This window comes from Ovis aries, chromosome 20 (assembly GCF_016772045.2).
Source record: "Ovis aries strain OAR_USU_Benz2616 breed Rambouillet chromosome 20, ARS-UI_Ramb_v3.0, whole genome shotgun sequence".
Lineage (NCBI taxonomy): Eukaryota > Metazoa > Chordata > Mammalia > Artiodactyla > Bovidae > Ovis > Ovis aries.
Genome location: NC_056073.1, coordinates 17,728,119 through 17,746,262, shown reverse-complemented (window position 1 = coordinate 17,746,262; position 18,144 = coordinate 17,728,119). Strand labels below are relative to the sequence as shown.

The 18,144-nt window shown below is 50.6% G+C and overlaps 2 protein-coding genes and 1 long non-coding RNA gene across 7 annotated transcripts; 2 read left to right on the top strand and 1 right to left on the bottom strand.

Annotated features, from left to right (window-relative positions):
- Positions 1–753: 753 nt before the first annotated feature.
- Positions 754–4,148, top strand: SLC35B2 (solute carrier family 35 member B2). Of its 3 annotated transcripts, none has more exons than XM_015102727.4 (4): positions 754–873; positions 1,404–1,600; positions 1,766–1,920; positions 2,630–4,148. In XM_015102727.4, exons 1-4 carry the CDS (start codon positions 863–865, stop codon positions 3,566–3,568), a joined length of 1,302 nt encoding a protein of 433 aa, XP_014958213.2. In that variant the 5' UTR covers positions 754–862; the 3' UTR covers positions 3,569–4,148. The 3 variants fall into 3 exon arrangements, with proteins under 3 accessions (XP_014958213.2, XP_042092912.1, XP_004018904.2); XM_042236978.2 differs by lacking the exon at positions 754–873 and adding an exon at positions 925–1,021; XM_004018855.5 differs by lacking the exons at positions 754–873; positions 1,766–1,920 and having other exon boundaries at positions 1,520–1,600.
- Positions 4,149–5,949: 1,801 nt separating this feature from the next.
- Positions 5,950–11,632, bottom strand: HSP90AB1 (heat shock protein 90 alpha family class B member 1). Its single transcript, XM_004018854.6, has 12 exons — positions 11,533–11,632; positions 10,045–10,191; positions 9,526–9,732; positions 9,272–9,431; positions 8,991–9,124; positions 8,565–8,873; positions 8,048–8,213; positions 7,646–7,836; positions 7,394–7,541; positions 7,001–7,269; positions 6,415–6,748; positions 5,950–6,323 (listed from the first exon to the last, which is right to left on the bottom strand). Exons 2-12 carry the CDS (start codon positions 10,189–10,191, stop codon positions 6,214–6,216), a joined length of 2,175 nt encoding a protein of 724 aa, XP_004018903.1. The 5' UTR covers positions 11,533–11,632; the 3' UTR covers positions 5,950–6,213.
- Positions 11,633–12,387: 755 nt separating this feature from the next.
- On the top strand, positions 12,388–17,434 carry LOC105603715 (uncharacterized). 3 transcript variants are annotated; one of them, XR_006057246.2, is made up of 4 exons: positions 12,388–12,452; positions 12,799–13,943; positions 15,823–15,901; positions 16,051–17,434. It is a non-coding gene; the product is annotated as an uncharacterized LOC105603715 (long non-coding RNA). The 3 variants fall into 3 exon arrangements; XR_009597730.1 differs by having other exon boundaries at positions 12,799–15,901; XR_009597729.1 differs by having other exon boundaries at positions 12,799–17,434.
- Positions 17,435–18,144: the final 710 nt, after the last annotated feature.

Genomic DNA, 18,144 nt, shown 5'->3' with positions numbered 1-18,144 from the left:
TCTGTTGCTCAGTCATGTCCAACTCTTTGCGACCCCATGTACTGTAGTCCACCAGGCTCCTTTCCATGGGATTCTCCAGGCAAGAATGCTGGAGTGGGTGGTCATTTCCTCCTCCAGGGGATCTTCCTGAGCCAGGGACCGAACCTGCATCTCCTGTGTCTCCACTTGCATTGGCAGGTGGGTTCTTTACCACTGAGCCACCTGGGAAGCTTCAGGAGGGGACAGGAGAGAACTTCCCTGGGGAAAGGTTTTTTGGTGAATTAGTAGAACCAGGAGCAGGCCAGTAGGAATCTGCAGGGAACGGATGAGTGGGCGAGGTACACGGGGGACAGGTCATACACATCCTCAAAGGTCATGGGGATAGGGGGGACAGGACTGCCAGCCCAAGCCCGGAACCAAGTAAACATGTTCCTGCCAGAAAACGGGGAAGCGGTAACATAAGGGGGATGTTAAAGCGGTAACATAACGGGGATATACTTGGAATCCAGAACGTCCATATCCGCGTCCCTGGGACGGCAGTGGTCACCGCCACCTCCAGACCGGTGGACAGGGCTTCGGGCGATGACGAAGCGGAGGCGGCACCGGGCTGGAGCTCCCGCTTCCCCAGCGACACAGCAGGCGGGCTCCCGCGCGCCGAGCCGCGTCTCCCGCCGGACCGCGAGGGGGCGCTGTGGCCCAGCGGCGGCCCGGGGCGCTGCGTGGTCACGGCCGGGGGCGGAGGGGGTGCCGCGGGAGAGAGGCGGGAAGAGCGTTGCACTTCCGCTGGCCGGAGGCTCCTGAAGGCCACAGTGGGAGCGGAGGGAGCGCGCGGCCCGGGGCCCCGCAGTCCCCGGCCCCCCCTCCGCCCCACGCAGCCAGGACCATGGACCCCAGGTGGGGACTAAGGGGTGGGGGGAGCGGCGAGCCCACGTGACCGAGCCCCGCGACACGTGACCGCCGCTCCTCCGAGCGCGCGGGGGGCCGGGCGGGGTCCCGGCTCCCGGGCGGGTGGCCGGCCTAGAGCCGCCCGGAGCCGGAGCGGGTGGGGACGCGCCGTGGCCTTGTGCTCGCCAGGGGCTCCAGGAGGGTCGGGAGAGAAGTCGCGAGAGGGACCTGGAGCTTCGGGAGCCCCGAGGGCGGGGTCGGGGGGCGCCGCGCCTCTAACCGGAGCGGCCGACGGGCGCTGGAGGGAACAGAGGGAACCTGTGTGGCCGGAGGGGCGGGTCCGCTCTTGGGGACGGAGGGAGCCCAGCCTGGCCCGCACAGCCCCCGCCCCCAGGAGAGAGAGAGGCTCTTTGTCTGTGCTGGGCTGCAGCTGAGGGGGGCGGGGAGGAGGCTCCGGGCCCTTCTCCAGTGTCATCCCCTCTGGAGGGCCCAGAGGGTGAGGAGCTGTACTCTGATCTTTCTGCCCGCGGTACCCGCAGGTGGTGGGCAGTGGTGGTGCTGGCTGCGCTCCCCTCCCTGGGGGCAGGTGGGGAGAAGAACCTCGAAGCCCCTCCGGAGTCCTGGACTCAGCTCTGGTTCTTCCGCTTTTTGGTGAATGCGGCTGGCTATGCAAGCTTTATGGTGCCTGGCTACCTGCTGGTGCAGTACTTCAGGCGGAAGAACTACCTGGAAACAGGTGTGTGGGGAAAGGGTGGGGGAAGTGTGCTTGCTCTAGATTAAAAATTAGGAGAGTTGGCCGGCGGTGCAAAGGGGATGTGCTTTGGCAAGCGAGTCAGGGCGGGCTGGCAGAAGGTGAAGTGCTAGGGAATAGCTTCGGTTTCAGCTTGTGAACTTTCTCCAGGTAGGGGTCTCTGCTTCCCCCTGGTGAAAACTTGTGTGTTTGGCAATGAGCCCAAGGCCCCGGATGAGGTTCCGCTGGCTGCCCGGACAGAGCCAGCAGAGACCAGTCCCACTTGGCAGGCCCTGAAGCTGCTGTTCTGTGCCTCCGGGCTCCAGGTAGGTAGGTGGGCTCTACCGCTTTCCCTGGGTAGGGTCCTGGAGGAGCCAGCGCTCACACCCTACCAGTCCCAACAGTTTGCTGGTGGCTGTGTTGTGTGTTCTCCCAGAGGCATACCATCATCTTAGGAGTGGTTGGAGGAAGCACTGTCTTTTCTTTCCTCCTCTCTCTACCCTCCGTGATTTCTCCCTTCCTCTTGTAAATATACCGTAAATGGACTGATAAAATTTTCAGCCTTCCCCCACTACTGCATGTGAGAGGGACGCTGACCCCACGGCATGTTGGAGTGGGCACTTCTGTTTCCACCTTGTATGCTAAGTTGGACTCACGGGTGTCCAATCTTCGTTAAGAAGTCTCAGTTCAGTTCAGTCGCTCAGTCGTATCCGACTCTTTGCGACCCCCAAAATTGGTTGAAAATAGAAAATACTTGGAGTCAGCTCTGACATAGGCTACTGTGGGGACAAACAGGGTCTGGTCAGTCTTAAAGCATTAGTCATTGTGTTTCACACACGCTTGATTCTCGACAAGGTGAGTCCAGGTTGGGGAGAGAAGAGGCAAGTAACTTGTAGTTACTATGGAGAGTCATGCTGTCCATCTTAATCATTTTCAACATCATCCTGAGAGGAGGTTGTCAGGATGCTTTGGGGCCTGCCTGCTGTTTCCTTCTCTTGCGTATCTTCTCCCCTGTCTCTGCCCTGCCGCATCAAGGTGTCTTATCTGACGTGGGGAGTGCTGCAGGAAAGAGTGATGACCCGCAGCTACGGGGCCACAGCCACATCGCCAGGCGAGCGCTTCTCGGACTCTCAGTTCCTGGTGCTCATGAACCGCATCCTGGCCCTGATGGTGGCTGGCGTCTACTGCATCTTATGCAAGCAGCCCCGACATGGGGCACCCATGTACCGGTACTCCTTTGCCAGCCTGTCCAATGTGCTCAGCAGCTGGTGCCAATACGAAGCTCTCAAGTTCGTCAGCTTCCCCACCCAGGTGCTGGCCAAGGCCTCCAAGGTCATCCCCGTTATGCTGATGGGAAAATTGGTGTCTCGGCGCAGCTATGAGCACTGGGAATATCTGACAGCTGGCCTCATCTCCATCGGGGTCAGCATGTTCCTGCTGTCCAGCGGACCGGAGCCCCACAGCTCCCCGGCCACCACGCTCTCAGGCCTCATCCTGTTGGCAGGCTACATTGCCTTCGACAGCTTCACCTCCAACTGGCAGGACGCCCTGTTCGCCTATAAGATGTCGTCAGTGCAGATGATGTTTGGGGTCAACCTCTTCTCCTGCCTCTTCACGGTGGGCTCCCTGCTGGAGCAGGGGGCCCTCCTGGAGGGCATCCGCTTCATGGGACGACACAGCGAGTTTGCGGCACACACCCTGCTGCTGTCCATCTGCTCTGCGTGTGGCCAGCTCTTCATCTTCTACACCATCGGGCAGTTTGGGGCTGCCATCTTCACCATCATCATGACCCTCCGCCAGGCCTTCGCCATCCTCCTTTCCTGCCTCCTCTACGGCCACACTGTCACTGTGGTGGGGGGCCTGGGAGTGGCTGTGGTCTTTGCTGCCCTCCTGCTCCGGGTCTACGCCCGGGGCCGTCTAAAGCAGCGGGGAAAGAAGGCTGTGCCAGTCGAGTCATCTGTGCAGAAAGTTTGAGGGCCCGAGGAATGACTAGGACCCGCTTGCTGTACCAGTTTCTCTCCTGTCACTCCTCAGAGGCAGCTGGCTCCAGGGCAAAATGCAGGTTTCTTGACCAGCGCTGCGGCAGGGGGCAGGGAGCCCAGGAGGCGGCCTTCCCCGTTGCCTTAAGTCACCCAGCCTCCAGTGGGCAGGATTCTCCCCAGGGTGGAGAGAACAGTGGGGGACTGAGAAGGTGGGGGCGCCTTCCGAAGCCCCTGCTTCTCCGGTTCTCCGAAGTCTTGCCCTGGAGGCTCTGCTAGTGCCTCACCTGTGCTTGTCCCCTACCTTGACTACTACCCTTTCAGACTCCGAGACATGCATTTCTTACTCTGGTGAGAGAAGCACACGTGTTGTAGGCTCCCGATGCTGCTTTCCCAGGAGAGAAAGTGAACGATGGTGCTGTGCTGGGCGAGGGCTTGGGAATCCTGCCCAGCACCACCAGCCCCCCTGCTCCTGGATCCCTAGGCTCTGCCCTATGAACCAGTTGCAGGTTTTGGTACTTTGGAAATACAACTTTTGCTCTTATGATTTTATTTTATTAAATTAAATTGCTGCAGTGGGTTTGGTCCTGTGTTCTGGTTGACTAAGTACAAACATTCAACTTCAGATACCTAAAACTTCCATTAGCTCAGAACTGCCTACAATTTGTTTTACAAGTGTCAAATGTTTAACTTGTTTAAATACTGAAAGTGGAAAAAAAAAGTGGTTTCTAACATGTGCCATTTCTTGGTCCTTGTTTGTGGCCTGGTGGCTGACTGGAAACTGCAGCTCAGTGCCCAGCAACACCAGTGAAGGTACCTCCTACTGTCAGCCCAGGAAAAGGTCAAAACTCGAAAAGTACTCAATGTATGCTTTTGTTCTACCATAGTAAACTCAAATTTTGAGTGGAAAATCGTCTGTATATGCTAAGCTTAGGAAAGGGAATTCTGAAAGTGTTATGTGCTAAGTTGCTTCAGTTGTGTTCTTTGTGACCCTATGGACCGTTAGCCTGCCAGGTTCCTCTGTCCATGTAATTCTCCAAGCAACAATACTGGAGTGGGTGGCCATTCCCTTCTACAGGGGATCTTCCCGACCCGGGGATTGGATTCACGTTTCTTACCATCTGCTACATTGGCAGGTGGGTTCTTTATCACAATACCACTTACCTTCAGTGTTATTTTTGAGAAATTGTAGCTAATTCACAATGTTAATTTCTGCTGTGCAGCAGCAGTTGTTTTACGGTATTTTTTTCCATTATGGTTTACAATGGGATACTGAATATAGTTCTCTGTAGGGCTTTTTTCTACAGAGGAAAACTTGGGCCAGCTGACCCTAATGCCCCACTCCATCACCCTCTCAACCACCAGTCTGTTGTCCCATGATTTGATTCAGATTCATATTTTCCACAGACATCCCACATAGGTGGTTATCAAGTGGTATGTCTTCCCTGTTAGTATAACCTCCAGTGGCATCCATGTGGCTGCAAAAGGCATCACTTCTTTAATGGCTGAGCATCTCACTGTGTATGTGTCCATCTTCCTTATCAGTGACCACGTGTCCACTCTCGACTGTCAGTAGTGCTGCTGTGAACACAGGGGTGTAGGTTTTGTTTTCTCTGATGTTATGTCCAGGAGCGGGATTGCCTTTTTTAGTTTTGAGGAACCTCGTTCTCTACTGTGGCTGCACCAGCTTTGGAGCAAGACTCCAGCCCCACCCACAGCATGGGAAGGTTCCCTTTTCTCTGCACCCTCTCCAGCATGGTACTGCAGCTTTACAATGATGGCCATTTGGACCCATGTGTGGTAGTACGTCATTTTTTCATTTCTCAAATTAGCATCTTGAACCTCTTTTATCTACTGGCCACCTATGTTTTAAGAGAAATGTCTATTTAGTTCTTTGCCTGTTTTTTGATTGGATTGAGTTGAACGAGCTATTTTGGAAATTCAGCTTACGTCTGTTGCCTCATGTGCAATTATTTTCTCCCTCTTTGACTCTCTCTCATTTTGTTTCTATGGCTTCTAAACTTACCCGTGATGGTTTTAATATCTTCCTATGTATCACAATTGGGCTTCCCTGGTGGCTCAGCTGATAAAAAGAATCTGCATGCAATGCAGGAGACCTGGATTGGGTTGGGAAGATCCCTGGAGAAGGGGATGGCTACCCACTCCAATATTCTGGCCTTGAGAATTCCATGGACTGTATAGTCCACAGGTGTCTTAAGACTCAAGACAAAACTGAGCAGACATGGCTGAACTGACTTTCACTTTATGTACCATGTTATCTACTCAGAATGATGGCAGGCTAAGATTTGTAAAGGGATACATACAGGATAACTCCAAAGGCAGCACTGTATATACTTAAATCTACGAGAGCAGAACTGTGTAAAAAACCTGCATCTTCTTTATTTTCAATACTTTAATTTCAGAACAAAATAAACAAAACACAACACACAACATTCAAACCCCATGTCAAACGTGGAGAGGAATCGGGCGTGAGGCCCATGTATCCTGCCTTAGAAGGACAGAAATAAAACCACTAGACGTCAGCAGAGGGAACCACATGGGCCAGGGCCACAAGGGCGGCTGCTGCTGCAGGAGCCATGGGGACGCTATACAGAGGGAGCAGTCTGCAGGTATAAACTCCTAATCTACTTCTTCCATGCGAGAGGCGTCCTCGTCACCCTCAAGGGGGGGAATCTCATCAGGAACAGCAGCACTGGGCTCCTCTGCCGTCACCTCATCTTCATCAATGCCTAAGAGGAAAGAAACCACATCAGGTAGGCCCCCAAAAGCCTTCAAAAGCGCCTGACACACCTTGCTACTTGAGAGGACAAAGGTACTCACCCAAGCCAAGCTTTATCATGCGGTAGATACGGTTGGAGTGGGTCTGGGGATCCTCAAGCGAGAAGCCAGAGGAGAGCAGTGCAGTTTCGAACAGTAGCACCACCAGGTCCTTGACGGCCTTGTCGTTCTTGTCCGCCTCTGCCTTCTGCCGCAGGGTCTCCACGATGGGGTGGTCAGGGTTGATCTCCAGGTGCTTTTTGGCCATCATGTAGCCCATGGTCGAGTTGTCCCGCAGTGCCTGGGCTTTCATGATGCGCTCCATGTTGGCGGTCCAGCCGTAGGTGCTGGTCACAATGCAGCAGGGTGAGGACACGAGCCTGTTGGAGATCGTCACCTGAGGGTAGGCAGAAAAGCTCATTGTACTGAATCGAATTACCTCCTCAAGGCAAAGATGCTCATCTCTACTCTTTGGGGAAAAGTGTCATCTTTGGTAAGTTCTATAGAAATACCAACCTTAAGAGAACAAGAAGTAGGGTGGCACTAAGCAAATTAAGCTGCCTAAACCACTAACTGTAGCAGCCAAAGATGGGAGGAAACCACTCTGAAGGCATCGCTAACAAGATAACTTTGCTTCACAACGGCTTACCTTCTCCACCTTCTTATCCAAGATCTCCTTCATGAGTTTGCAGAGGTTCTCAAACTTTGCCTTGCTCTCCTCCATCTTCTTCTTCTCCTCCTCATCCTCAGGCAGCTCCAGGCCCTCCTTGGTCACAGAGACCAGACTCTTCCCATCAAACTCCTTGAGCTGCTGTACACAGTACTCGTCGATGGGCTCCGTCATGTACACCACCTCAAAGCCCCGCTTCCGCACGCGCTCCACAAATGCAGAGTTGGCAACCTGCTCTTTGCTCTCACCTGTAGGATTACTCAGTGTGACTCAAGGGCCAAAATGCCTCATCCTGCCAGTTCCCCAGGACCCTTGAGTGTCTGCCCCACACCTCTAAAAAAAGGCTTTTATCAGACCTAGGTTCCAACGTACCAGTGATGTAATAGATGGACTTCTGGGTCTCCTTCATGCGAGACACATATTCTGAGAGAGAAGTCATCTCATCTCCAGACTGGGACGTGTGATAGCGCAGCAGCTCAGAAAGGCGTCGCCGGTTAGTGGAGTCCTCATGGATTCCAAGCTTTATGGGTAGGGGAAAAAAATAATTTTGTTAGGAAATAACTTATCCTCTCAGTGAATGAAAAAAAATCCATTCTAATTATTAAGCAAGTACTTGCTGCTTACCTTCAGGTTTTTAGAGAATGCCTCATAGAATTTCTTATAGTTCTCCTTGTCTTCTGCTAGCTCAGAGAAGAGCTCAAGGCACTTCTTAACAATGTTCTTACGAATAACCTTCAAGATTTTGCTCTGCTGGAGCATTTCTCGGGAGATGTTCAGGGGAAGGTCTTCAGAGTCAACCACCCCACGGATGAAGTCTGAAATCAAAATATGGAAGCTGGGTTTTAAAGATACAGGAGTGGCGGGGATAAAGATAAAAGGTATATAAAGTCATCTGGATTCAACAGAAAGACTGATTTTCTCACCAAACTTTCACTTGTTAGGTTGCAGAGGATCCTTAATCTAAGATAAAGACTCCAGCCCCCGAGAACGCAGAAACGAACTACATTAGGGCAAAAAGATACTCACTGAGATATTCCGGAATCAACTCATCACAGCTGTCCATGATGAACACACGGCGGACATACAGTTTGATATTGTTCTTTTTCTTTTTGTTCTCGAAGAGGTCAAAAGGAGCCCGACGGGGGATGAACAGCAGTGCTCTGAATTCCAGCTGACCTTCTACAGAGAAGTGCTGAAAGAAATCCAAGATAAGCTGACTGTGTACTCAAGAGTGGCTTTTGGTCCCAATACCAAAATGTCCAATTATTTGAAACAAAAACTTCCTATCCCTGTAGAGAAAATTTAAGCCCTAATGCCCTAAATGAATCCAACTGCAAGCACTATATCATCTTTGGGTCAAAGACTCCAGGTGGGTAAAGCCACCAGAGACAGGTCACAGGGGAAGATGTCACTTCTCCACCCTGGAAGGGTCCATTAGCAAATCAACTCATAGCATTCACAGTTCCCAGCTACCAACCAGTTGGGTAAGTTCCATTTGTCCATATCAGCTCCTCCTACTGAGCCAACAAGCAAGACTTCTTACCTTCACTGCCAAGTGATCTTCCCAGTCATTGGTAAGACTCTTGTAGAACTCTCCATATTCCTCCTGGGTGATGTCATCAGGGTTCCTGGTCCAAATGGGCTTGGTTTTGTTCAGTTCTTCCTGATCAATGTACTTCTCCTTTATCTTCTTTGTCTTCTTTTTCTTATCCTTGCCACTATCATCCTCCTCGTCTGAGCCCACATCTTCAATCTTAGGCTTCTCTTCATCATCTTTATCTTCCTCTTCTTTCTCACCTTTCTCTTCTTCAGCCTCATCATCACTGATTTCCTTCTCACGTTCTTTCTCCAGCTAGAAGTATCAAAGATGACAGTTTCAGAGTACAAAAAAGCAAAAAAAAAACCCCAAAGTCCATGCAATTCTCTCAAGCAGCAGTTACCTGCACTTGAGTTACCAGTCCATACTCACATAAAGTGTGATGGGATAGCCTATGAACTGAGAGTGCTTCTTCACCACTTCTTTGACCCGCCTCTCTTCCAAGTATTCTGTCTGGTCTTCCTTCAGGTGGAGAATCACTTTGGTACCACGGCCAATAGGCTCACCTAGAAAAAAATTAATCAGAACAGAATATAAGAAACTAAATAAACAAACGCAGAACTATAACTGCTTTACACATACAATACTCAAGATCTTCATTAGTGTTTCCCCAGAATGCTAATCCAGACACCTTAACAGGAAAGCCAACTTACCATGGTCAGCCCGGACAGTGAAGGAACCCCCGGCAGAAGACTCCCAAGCATACTGTTCATCATCATTATGCTTTGTGATCACCACCACTTTCTCTGCCACTAGGTAGGCAGAGTAGAAGCCCACACCAAACTGCCCAATCATGGAGATGTCTGCACCAGCCTGCCAAAAAGTTTAAAAGTCAAACTCAAGTTTCAAAGAAATGGCAAAGCAAACACCAATAATATAAATGGAGTGTGCCTAACCAACCACGTACCTGAAGAGCCTCCATAAATGCTTTAGTGCCAGACTTGGCAATGGTTCCCAAATTATTTACAAGATCAGCTTTGGTCATGCCAATGCCCGTGTCTACCAGAGTCAGAGTACGCTCCTGGGGATTCGGGATGATGTCAATTTTCAGCTCTTTACCACTGTCCAATTTAGAAGGGTCTGTCAGGCTTTCATAGCGAATCTTGTCCAAGGCCTGAAAGTACAAAATTGCAGTTTTACAATTCTGCTTCCTCAAAACCCATCTCACCCAAAAAGTTTTTTAAACTCCCCAAATACGCTAATTCTGATTACTCCTTTAGCTTGTAGGTTGAGAACGACATCCAGTGGGTTACAGTATCCCATCTATCCACAGAGAGCAAGGCAATACTTTTTGGAACAGCAGTTAAGTTTATATCCCCCCTTTATCAGTTAACACCACAAAATGCCAAACCACCCCCACTTTCCCTCTCTTGGAGTACTTGAGAAACAAAAAACCAACGTCAATGAAGACATTCAGGGCACTCACATCAGAAGCATTACTGATCAACTCCCGAAGAAAAATTTCCTTGTTGGAATAGAAGGTGTTGATAATAAGAGACATGAGTTGGGCAATTTCTGCCTGGAAGGCAAATGTCTCCACCTCCTCCTCTCCATGGTGCACTTCCTCAGGCATCTAAAATAAAAAGCAAGAATTTAAGACTCCTCAAGTTCACCCTCAGCCACAATACACTTAAGGAGACTCTATTCAAACTGTTTTGAGCTGGGTACAAAGACTGGAAAATCCTTCCCTCTATCAATTTCAGGCAGCACCCTTAGAAACAACGGGGGGAGGGGCGCACCTAACACACTGAACAAATTGCGCTAATGTTTCTTGCAAGTTATTGTGAACCCAAACTCCTGTTAAGTGAATCATAGATCAGCACAATCTAGTTAGGCACTCCAACCCAGGTATCTCGAAAGCGAGGTAAATTCCCATATATTTAAATACGCAAATTACTATCGTTCCACCTTCAAAGTAATTAGTTTCACATTAAAGGGCAATCATTTAAAACTGTCCTCCCATTAGGTAACTCCAAGGAGATAATGTGGTACTGCTGCCTCCCGTAGTAGGGACAGCTAACTCGAGATTGGCGGAATGCCCATCCAGGTGGGCTATCAAGACAAAGAACCGATAAAGAAAGGGCTCCATCGTGACCTCTCTGCACACGTGACTGAAGCTCAAGCCCAAACCAAACACTAAGATGGTGGCCTTAGTCTGCGGGGCCGACTCTCGTCACGGCTGGACATGCGTCGACCACGCGAGGAGGGGGCGCCACCGCGCAGCCTCCCTTCGCCCCAACATCCGGGCACCAGGGCGGGGCGCCGGGCTCCAGAAGCTTCCAGAACAATCTCAGTTCTCGGAGAGGGGCGGGGGAAGGGACGTGCCCACGAATCCCAAAGCCTGCCCCCTCCGCTCGCCAGCCCCTCCTCCACCGAGACGCAGGAAAGATCTGGAAGGATGGAGGAAGCACGACATACGCCGCCGGCGACCGAAAACGGAGCTCTTCGCAGAGCCTCACGGAAAAGCCCCGAAAGAAAGGACTTTAAAAAAATTGTGTCCGATAGAACAAGTGGCAAAACCTGGTCATGACCAGCCTTGCTGAGTCACAGAGGGCGCGCCCACCCGCCCGGCTCGGGGACCCTCCGGCGCCCCGTAGCCGCGTCCGGAAGTGGAGAGGCAAACATGGCAGCGTCCCGGGCCGGCGCGGCCACCACGTGCAGTGCCTACCCCCCCGCCCCATTCTGCGGCCCCACGAAACAACGCTTTATAGCTGCGGGAAAGCAGCCCCGCCGCCAATCACATAGAGTCTAAACTCAAAAGCTCGCTCCCAGCCCTCCCCCAAGAGAAGCAATGGGAGCGTTACGCCAGAACCGGTCCCAACACGAGATGTAGGTCTCGGAAAGGATGCGTGGGCCGAAAGCAACGCGAAAGAACAAGCTAATCTGAAAAGCCCAGATGAGACAGGAGCCTTACCTTCAAGGATAACAATCACAGGTATTAGAGAACACCGAGCAGGCAATGGCTTCCTCGGGCTCACTCGCCACAAGAAGGCTGCGCGGGGGTGACTCGAGAGAACGGCTGTGTGCCCCCAATCACTTTATATAAGGCGAAGCACCGCCCAGCTGCCCGCCCCCGGATCCCTCCGCCTTAAAGGAGGATGCCTGTCTGCCGCGCACCTGCCGCCGCCCGCCCGCCCACCTTGACGTCACGGTCCAAAATAGGGGAGGGGACCTTGAAAGGCGGGAGCCGCCGGCCTTGAGATCAAGTACACTTATTTACTCCTGTTCACAGCCCCGTCTCCGCGTTCCTAAAACAGGACACCATCAGAAACATATGTTGGGAGTAATCATATAACATAAACGGTGGAACTAGAAGCGAGGATTCCCCACTGACCTCTGTGAAAACCTGCAGGGCAGGCATCTCCACTCCTGACAGTCCCAGCCTCGGGACTAAGGTCCAAGCCTAAACAGGGGTCACCCACTCCCCCCTACGCTCCGAGGCTCGACCTCCTCATTAGAAGCTGCCCTACACATACTCTAATTGCCTGATACGGGAAAGGGTTCTTTTCCGCGGGCGTTGCGGAATTAAAGGTCCCACTTTGTGGGCATGCCTGGAATACAGGCCCTCCCGCGGCGGGCCGGCGTTTCGCGGCGAGGCGTGGCTCCGGCTGCGGGCCGGGCGCTGGCTCCAGCCGGCCAGGGGACTCTTTGACTGCACACGCGGCGGAAGGATCCAGGGCGGCGGCGCTGCGACACTTCCAGCAGCTTCCAGACCGGCCGGGGCGGCCCTGCCCCGCCCCTTCCCTTGAGGCCCCGCCCCGCCCTCTGCGGCCTGGGCTGTGCCTCCGCGGTGGCTCCGCCCCTCAACCGCACTGCTGGGATCCTGGTGTCCAAGTAGGCTATACCTTCATTACATTTCCTCCAGGAAACTGCAGAGGGGATCCATTACCCTACCCGCCAGACCCAGCTAGCCGGGCACTGCGTCCGGGTGGGGTGGAGCGGGGATGACCCCACTTCTCCCCCCATCGATCACACAGCACACCGGCCGGTGGGGCGGCTCTGAGGGTGCCGCCTTCCGAGAGCAGACACTGGGGATGCGGTCGCTTACCCGACGGACCGCTCCCACCCCCAACCCCCAGCCGCCCACAGGTGAGGGAGCGCAGAGACTTGAATATCGAGTTGTTTCTCAGTCTGGCTTCCTTTTTCTTTTTTTTCCCCACCCTCTTCCCTCCTCCTGCAGCTGCCTAGATCTGGGAAGAGTCCGGTCTCCCAGGACTCCTGCAGGGTGGCAGGAGTTCTTGGAGGCAGCATGAGGACGCTGGTCAGAGTGTGGCCCCATCCAGGTGCCAGAAGCAAGTCGTTCCCCTTCGGCTGTGGCCCAGGAGCCTCAAGGCCATGGACCTGCCTAGGGAGTGCCAGAGGGACGCCCTTCTCTGCTGTCTCTGCCACGTTTGCGTGCTCTCCAGCTGGTGAGCTGGCCTTACTTTTCCAAGGCCTTATTTCTGAAGCCTCCTTTAACGCAGATACCCTCCAGGAGAGAATGGCCCCTCCCTACGCTGTGACCTTGTGGATGTCCAGCAACTCCCTTCGTGGCCTGCTTTGTCGGTCCCTGGCATCCTGGGGAGAGGTTCCCCCACCACCCACCCGCGGACCTCCCTCAGCAGCCTCGGTGCCCAGTCTCCTCCTTTCACATTTTCTTTGTTCATGTGTTGAGTTCCAGGGAACAAAGGACCCTTCCTTCCCTTCTCCTTGGCCCGAACTCCAGACCTCAACAGCTCCGCCCCCATTACCTCAATTTCATCTCTCCATAGGCTTCTACTTCTCTTCATTATGGTCTGGGAGAAGCCTGTGGCTGGGAGAAGTCAGTGAGTGTGGGAAGGGGCGTGGGCGCTGCTGCTAGGAGGGGCTCCCGGCTGCTCTGTTCGTGATGGAAACCTCAAACCAGGAGCATCACCCCCACCAGTGCACCTGCCCTTCCTATGCACAGAAGGGGTTAATTAAACATCTGCTCCCTGGTTCACAAGAGCATTCACAGTATTTCACAGTCCTGTGAAGGTGTGGGAGTGAGTCTGCACACCTAGAAAGTGGGAGAGGAAGGCTTTAGTGAGTACCCCTGGGTGGGTCAGCTCAGAGCCTTTGCTCCACTAACTCCCGTGCCCCCTGCTGCAGAAGTCCAGTAGTGCGGATGCTGTTTCCCTTTCCAGACTCAAGGAGGAAGCAGAACAAGAATCACTCCTGTGGACCAGTGTCGGGGCCAAAAATTCCTTAGGGTGTTCCTAATGGGAAAATCTCAAGTCTCAACACCAGCGCAGAAATTCTGATTTCTCTTCTGGAAGCCTCCCAGGATGACCTCTCCAGCTCACCGACACTCACTAAGCCCCACTTGTAAGCCTTGCCTTACCACGCGATGTGGAAACAAGACAAGAAGCCCTCAGCCCACTGGGGGGCGCTGCAGCAGACCAGTTGTGAATCAGAGCAGCTAGAAACAGGGGAGAAACCTCCCAGCTCATCCTGGGGAAGGTGGCCGGCACAGGTCTACCCCCAGCAAAGGGAAAGCATGGGGAAGGCACAGGCCTGACAGAGGGACCAGGAACCCTCAAGGGAGGCAAAGTAAAAGTGAAAGAAAGTGAAGTCGCTCAGTCGTGTCCCACTCTTTGCTACTTCATGGACTGTAGCCCACCAGGCTCCTCCGTCCATGGAATTTTCTAGGCAAGAATACTGGAGTGGGTTGCCATTTCCTTTTCCAGGAAATCTTCCCAACCCAGGGATCGAACCCGGTCTCCAGCATTGCAGGCAGACGTTTTACCATCTGAGCCACCAAGGAAGCCCAGGGAGGCAGGGGTCACTGAAAGTGGCCTGGCAGGCAGGAGTCTGGTCACATAGGGTCACAATGCCATGCTAAGTAGTTCTGACCTTAACTTAGGGTCTGGGAAGCCACTGAAAGCTGTTAAAGATGACTTGACCCCATCCCCACCCCGGATCCCCAGAAGTCTGTTCTCAGCAGCATTTGCAATCCTTGATGTTCCCAAGATACCCTTTATTTCCAACCAGGCCTCAAAGACCCAGCCTCACCTTCTGCTGCCTGGAGGGCCACCAGATGAAGCAAGGACTGACAAACTGTGGCCCTCAGCCAGTGGTCTTATCACTTGCTTTTGTATGGCCTGTGAATAAGAATGGTTTTTATGTTGTTTAATGGTTGAAAAAAATCAAAGGAAAGATAGTATTTTGGCATGTGAAAAGTATGTGAGGACTTTCTTGGTGGTCCAGTGGCTGAGACTCTGCACTCCCAAAGCAGGGGGCCTGGGTTCCACTGATGGTCAGGGAACTAGATCTCACATGCCACAGCTAAAAGATCCCGCATACTGCACCTAAGACCTGGTGCAACCAAGTAAAATAAATATTTTTTAAAGTAGATGAAATTTGAATTTGTGTCCATAAAGTTTTACTGAAACACAGCTTTACTTCTCTGTTTACATGTTGGCTTCTGTTTGTTTCACACTGCAATGAGAGAGCTGATAGTTGAGACGGAAACCATATAGCTTGCAGAGTCTAAATATTTACCCTCTCACCTTTTGCAGAAAAGTGCTGCAGACCCCCTATCTAGCTAAAGCAAAGTAGGGTCTTGCAGGGCACACAGATTCAGCCTGGGTAGAGGCTTCCTGCTGCTGCTCATTCTGGGACTTCTAGTTAGGAAATGCAAATGGTCGTTCATGGGGGTCAGGGGACCACTGAGGGGAGTTTAGATACAGGGGAATGGATGAATCAAACAACTGAGGACATCAGAGACTGTATAAGGACGGAGATGTAATAGAGGTGAGTTTGATCCCTGGGTCAGGAAGATCCCCTGGAGAAGGACACAGACAACCCACTCCAGTATTCTTGCCTGGAGAATCCCATGGATGGAGGAGCCTGGCAGGCTGCAGTCCATAGGGTCACACGGAGTCACACACGACTGAAGCGACTCAGCATGCACATAGCTCTGGATCCTTAACCCCCAGAACAGGCAGCCCCCCAAGTTCAGAGCCTGCCAGGCATGCTCTATCAGTTTTGGTCTTCCTGGTTTCACCAAGTTTACATCTCTGAATTCCTGAGCTGACATCCTCCTTGAATCTGAATGGATCTGACATTAAGATATGTTGGGACAGTTGAGCAGGTCTGCAGGGCCAACCAATGTTCCATCTCTTTGCCTCAGTTTCCATGTTCTGCTGGGATATATCTTGCACAGCATTTGCTCAATAGATTATTATGTTATTTTTTGATGCAGTGGCAAACGGAAATTTGTGTTCATTTCCCGTTCCTGGAGAGTCTGAAAAGCGATTGTTGCGTATCGATCCCACAACTTGGTAAGCTATGTTACTAATTTCTTAATTTGTCCGTCAGTATTTTGTTGTTTTCTAGTACAACCCTAGCTGTTATCTGAAAACAATGATATTTTGGTTTTTGCCTTTCTAACCCTTGTGTGTCTTATTTCTTGTTACTCTGCACCGGCTAGGACCTGCAGAAAAATGATGTGTGAAAAGAGTGGTCCTGGGCATCCCTGTCTCCTTTCTGATCAGAAAAGGAATCCTTCATCATTGAGCATATTTACTGTCTCTGCTCCCCACTTGTGATACATCTTTTTTTGTTTGTTTGTTTGTTTTTAGTTTTTTATTTTTTAAATTTTAAAATCTTTAATTCTTACATGCGTTCCCAAACATGAACCCCCCTCCCACCTCCCTCCCCATAACATCTCTCTGGGTCATCCCCATGCACCAGCCCCAAGCATGCTGTATCCTGTGTCAGAACTTGTGATACATCTTAAACTGAATAAGTATCAGATTTTTTTTGGCATCTATTGAAAATATTGTTTTTAAAATTTCCTTTATCGATATTTTAAATTCATTAATAGACTTACTAATGTTACACTGAGATTATCTATTTTAAGTTTTGTAGAACCCATCTATAAAACTGCCTGCTGTTTCTGTTGTTTTGTATATGAAAACATTTTAGGGGCTTCCCTGATGGTCCAGTGGCTGAGACTCTATGCTCCCAATGAAGGAGGCCCTGGGTTGGATCACTGTTCAGGGAACTAGATCCCCACATGCTGTGCCGCAACTAAGACCTGGTGCAGCCAAATAAAGAAATAAAAAATAAGATTAAAAATTTTTTATAGAAAACATTTTAATTAGAAACTCTTTTTTTTTTTTCTTGGTATAAATGCATTCAAGTTTTCTACTACTTACTCCTTGAGTGAATTTTATTTAATTCTTCTGGATGTTTCTTTAAAGCTTTAAAGATTATGGCATTCTATTTCCTTGACTAATTTTTAAATCTCTGTCTGTCTCAAGTATGTCTCCTTTTTCACACCTACAATTGTTTTTTGTGTCTTTTTGCTTTTTGTAATAGTTTCACCAGGGACTTATCTATTTTATTTACATAATTTTTCTGTTTAATTCTTTAATTTTTTTTACTTTATTCTTTTATTTTTTAAATTCCTGCTAAACTTTTTCTCATGACTTCTATTTTCGGGGGGATGAGTCTGTTGTTCTTTTTCTATTTTCTTAATTTCAATACTTAGCATATTAAATTTCAGCCTTTCCCCTTTTCAGACAGAAGGATTTAAGACTATAAGTTTCTTCTCAAGTACTATTTTAGCTATATCCCACAAATTTCAATATATAGTATTTTTAACTCAGTTTAAAGGATTTTGATTACCCTTATGGTACCTTTGTTGACCCATTTAAAAGTGCTTAAAATGGTCAGTTTTATATTATCTTTTCATTTATGTCAACAATATACAATGGTGTGTATGGTGCTGAACTTTTGTATTTGAGACTTCCTTTGTAATCTAGGATGTGGTTAATATTAATAAACCCTCCACGTGTGCTTAAGAAAAAGTATCTATCACCTAGCTGTTGGATAAGTCTAAATACGTTAAACCTTCTAAATCAAGCCAGTTAATTGTGTTGTTCCAAACAAACAAAACACCCACTTGGAGACTCCTTGGGACATAGCTTGGAGAAGGGAGAGGCTGAAGGTGGGGAGCTCACACAGGGGTGGGGCAGAGGCAGGGTGCATGCCTTTTCTGAGACAGGGTGAGAGACGTGGGGGCTGAGGCACTTTGTGATTCCAGTGCAGGGCCCAGGTTCTATCCCTAGCTGGGGAACTAGATCCTGCATGCCACAACTAGAAAGATCCTACACGCTGCAGCTAAAGATCCTGCTCGCTGCATCGAGACAGCCCCACATGCTGCAGTGAAGACCTGGCGCAGCTAAGTGAATGCGTAAAATAAAACATGTCAAAAAAAGAAACGGGGATGGGGAGGGAGATGGGAGGGAGAGTCAGGATGGGGAACACGTGTACACCCACGGCTGATCCATGTGAATGTATGGCAAAAACCGCCACAAGATTGTAAAGTAATTAGCCTCCAACTGAAATAAGTTTTAAAAAGAAAAAGAAATGGGGGCTGAGGGGAGGAGAACCACTCTGGGCTGGAGGAGTCTAGAAGTCTATTTCAGGGTTATGGGGCATCAAAGAGAGACGTTCAGGAGGCGATGGCTGAAGTCAGGAGCAAGACTGAAATATCTCAGGAGAGTGGGGTGCGTAA

Bases quoted from the DNA above. Each gene is read 5' to 3' on its own strand.
- HSP90AB1 (XM_004018854.6), bottom strand. From the start codon at position 10,191: ATGCCTGAGGAAGTGCACCATGGAGAGGAGGAGGTGGAGACATTTGCC. The intron at 9,125-9,271 runs GTAAGTTGGCTT...ATTTTTTTCTAG, and splicing joins CACTGTCCGGGCTGACCATG to GTGAGCCTATTGGCCGTGGT. The intron at 7,837-8,047 runs GTGAGTATCTTT...TTTTGATTTCAG, and splicing joins GTTGATTCCGGAATATCTCA to ACTTCATCCGTGGGGTGGTT.
- SLC35B2 (XM_015102727.4), top strand. The intron at 1,601-1,765 runs GTGTGTGGGGAA...AACTTTCTCCAG, and splicing joins GAAGAACTACCTGGAAACAG to GTAGGGGTCTCTGCTTCCCC. The intron at 1,921-2,629 runs GTAGGTAGGTGG...TGCCGCATCAAG, and splicing joins TCTGTGCCTCCGGGCTCCAG to GTGTCTTATCTGACGTGGGG.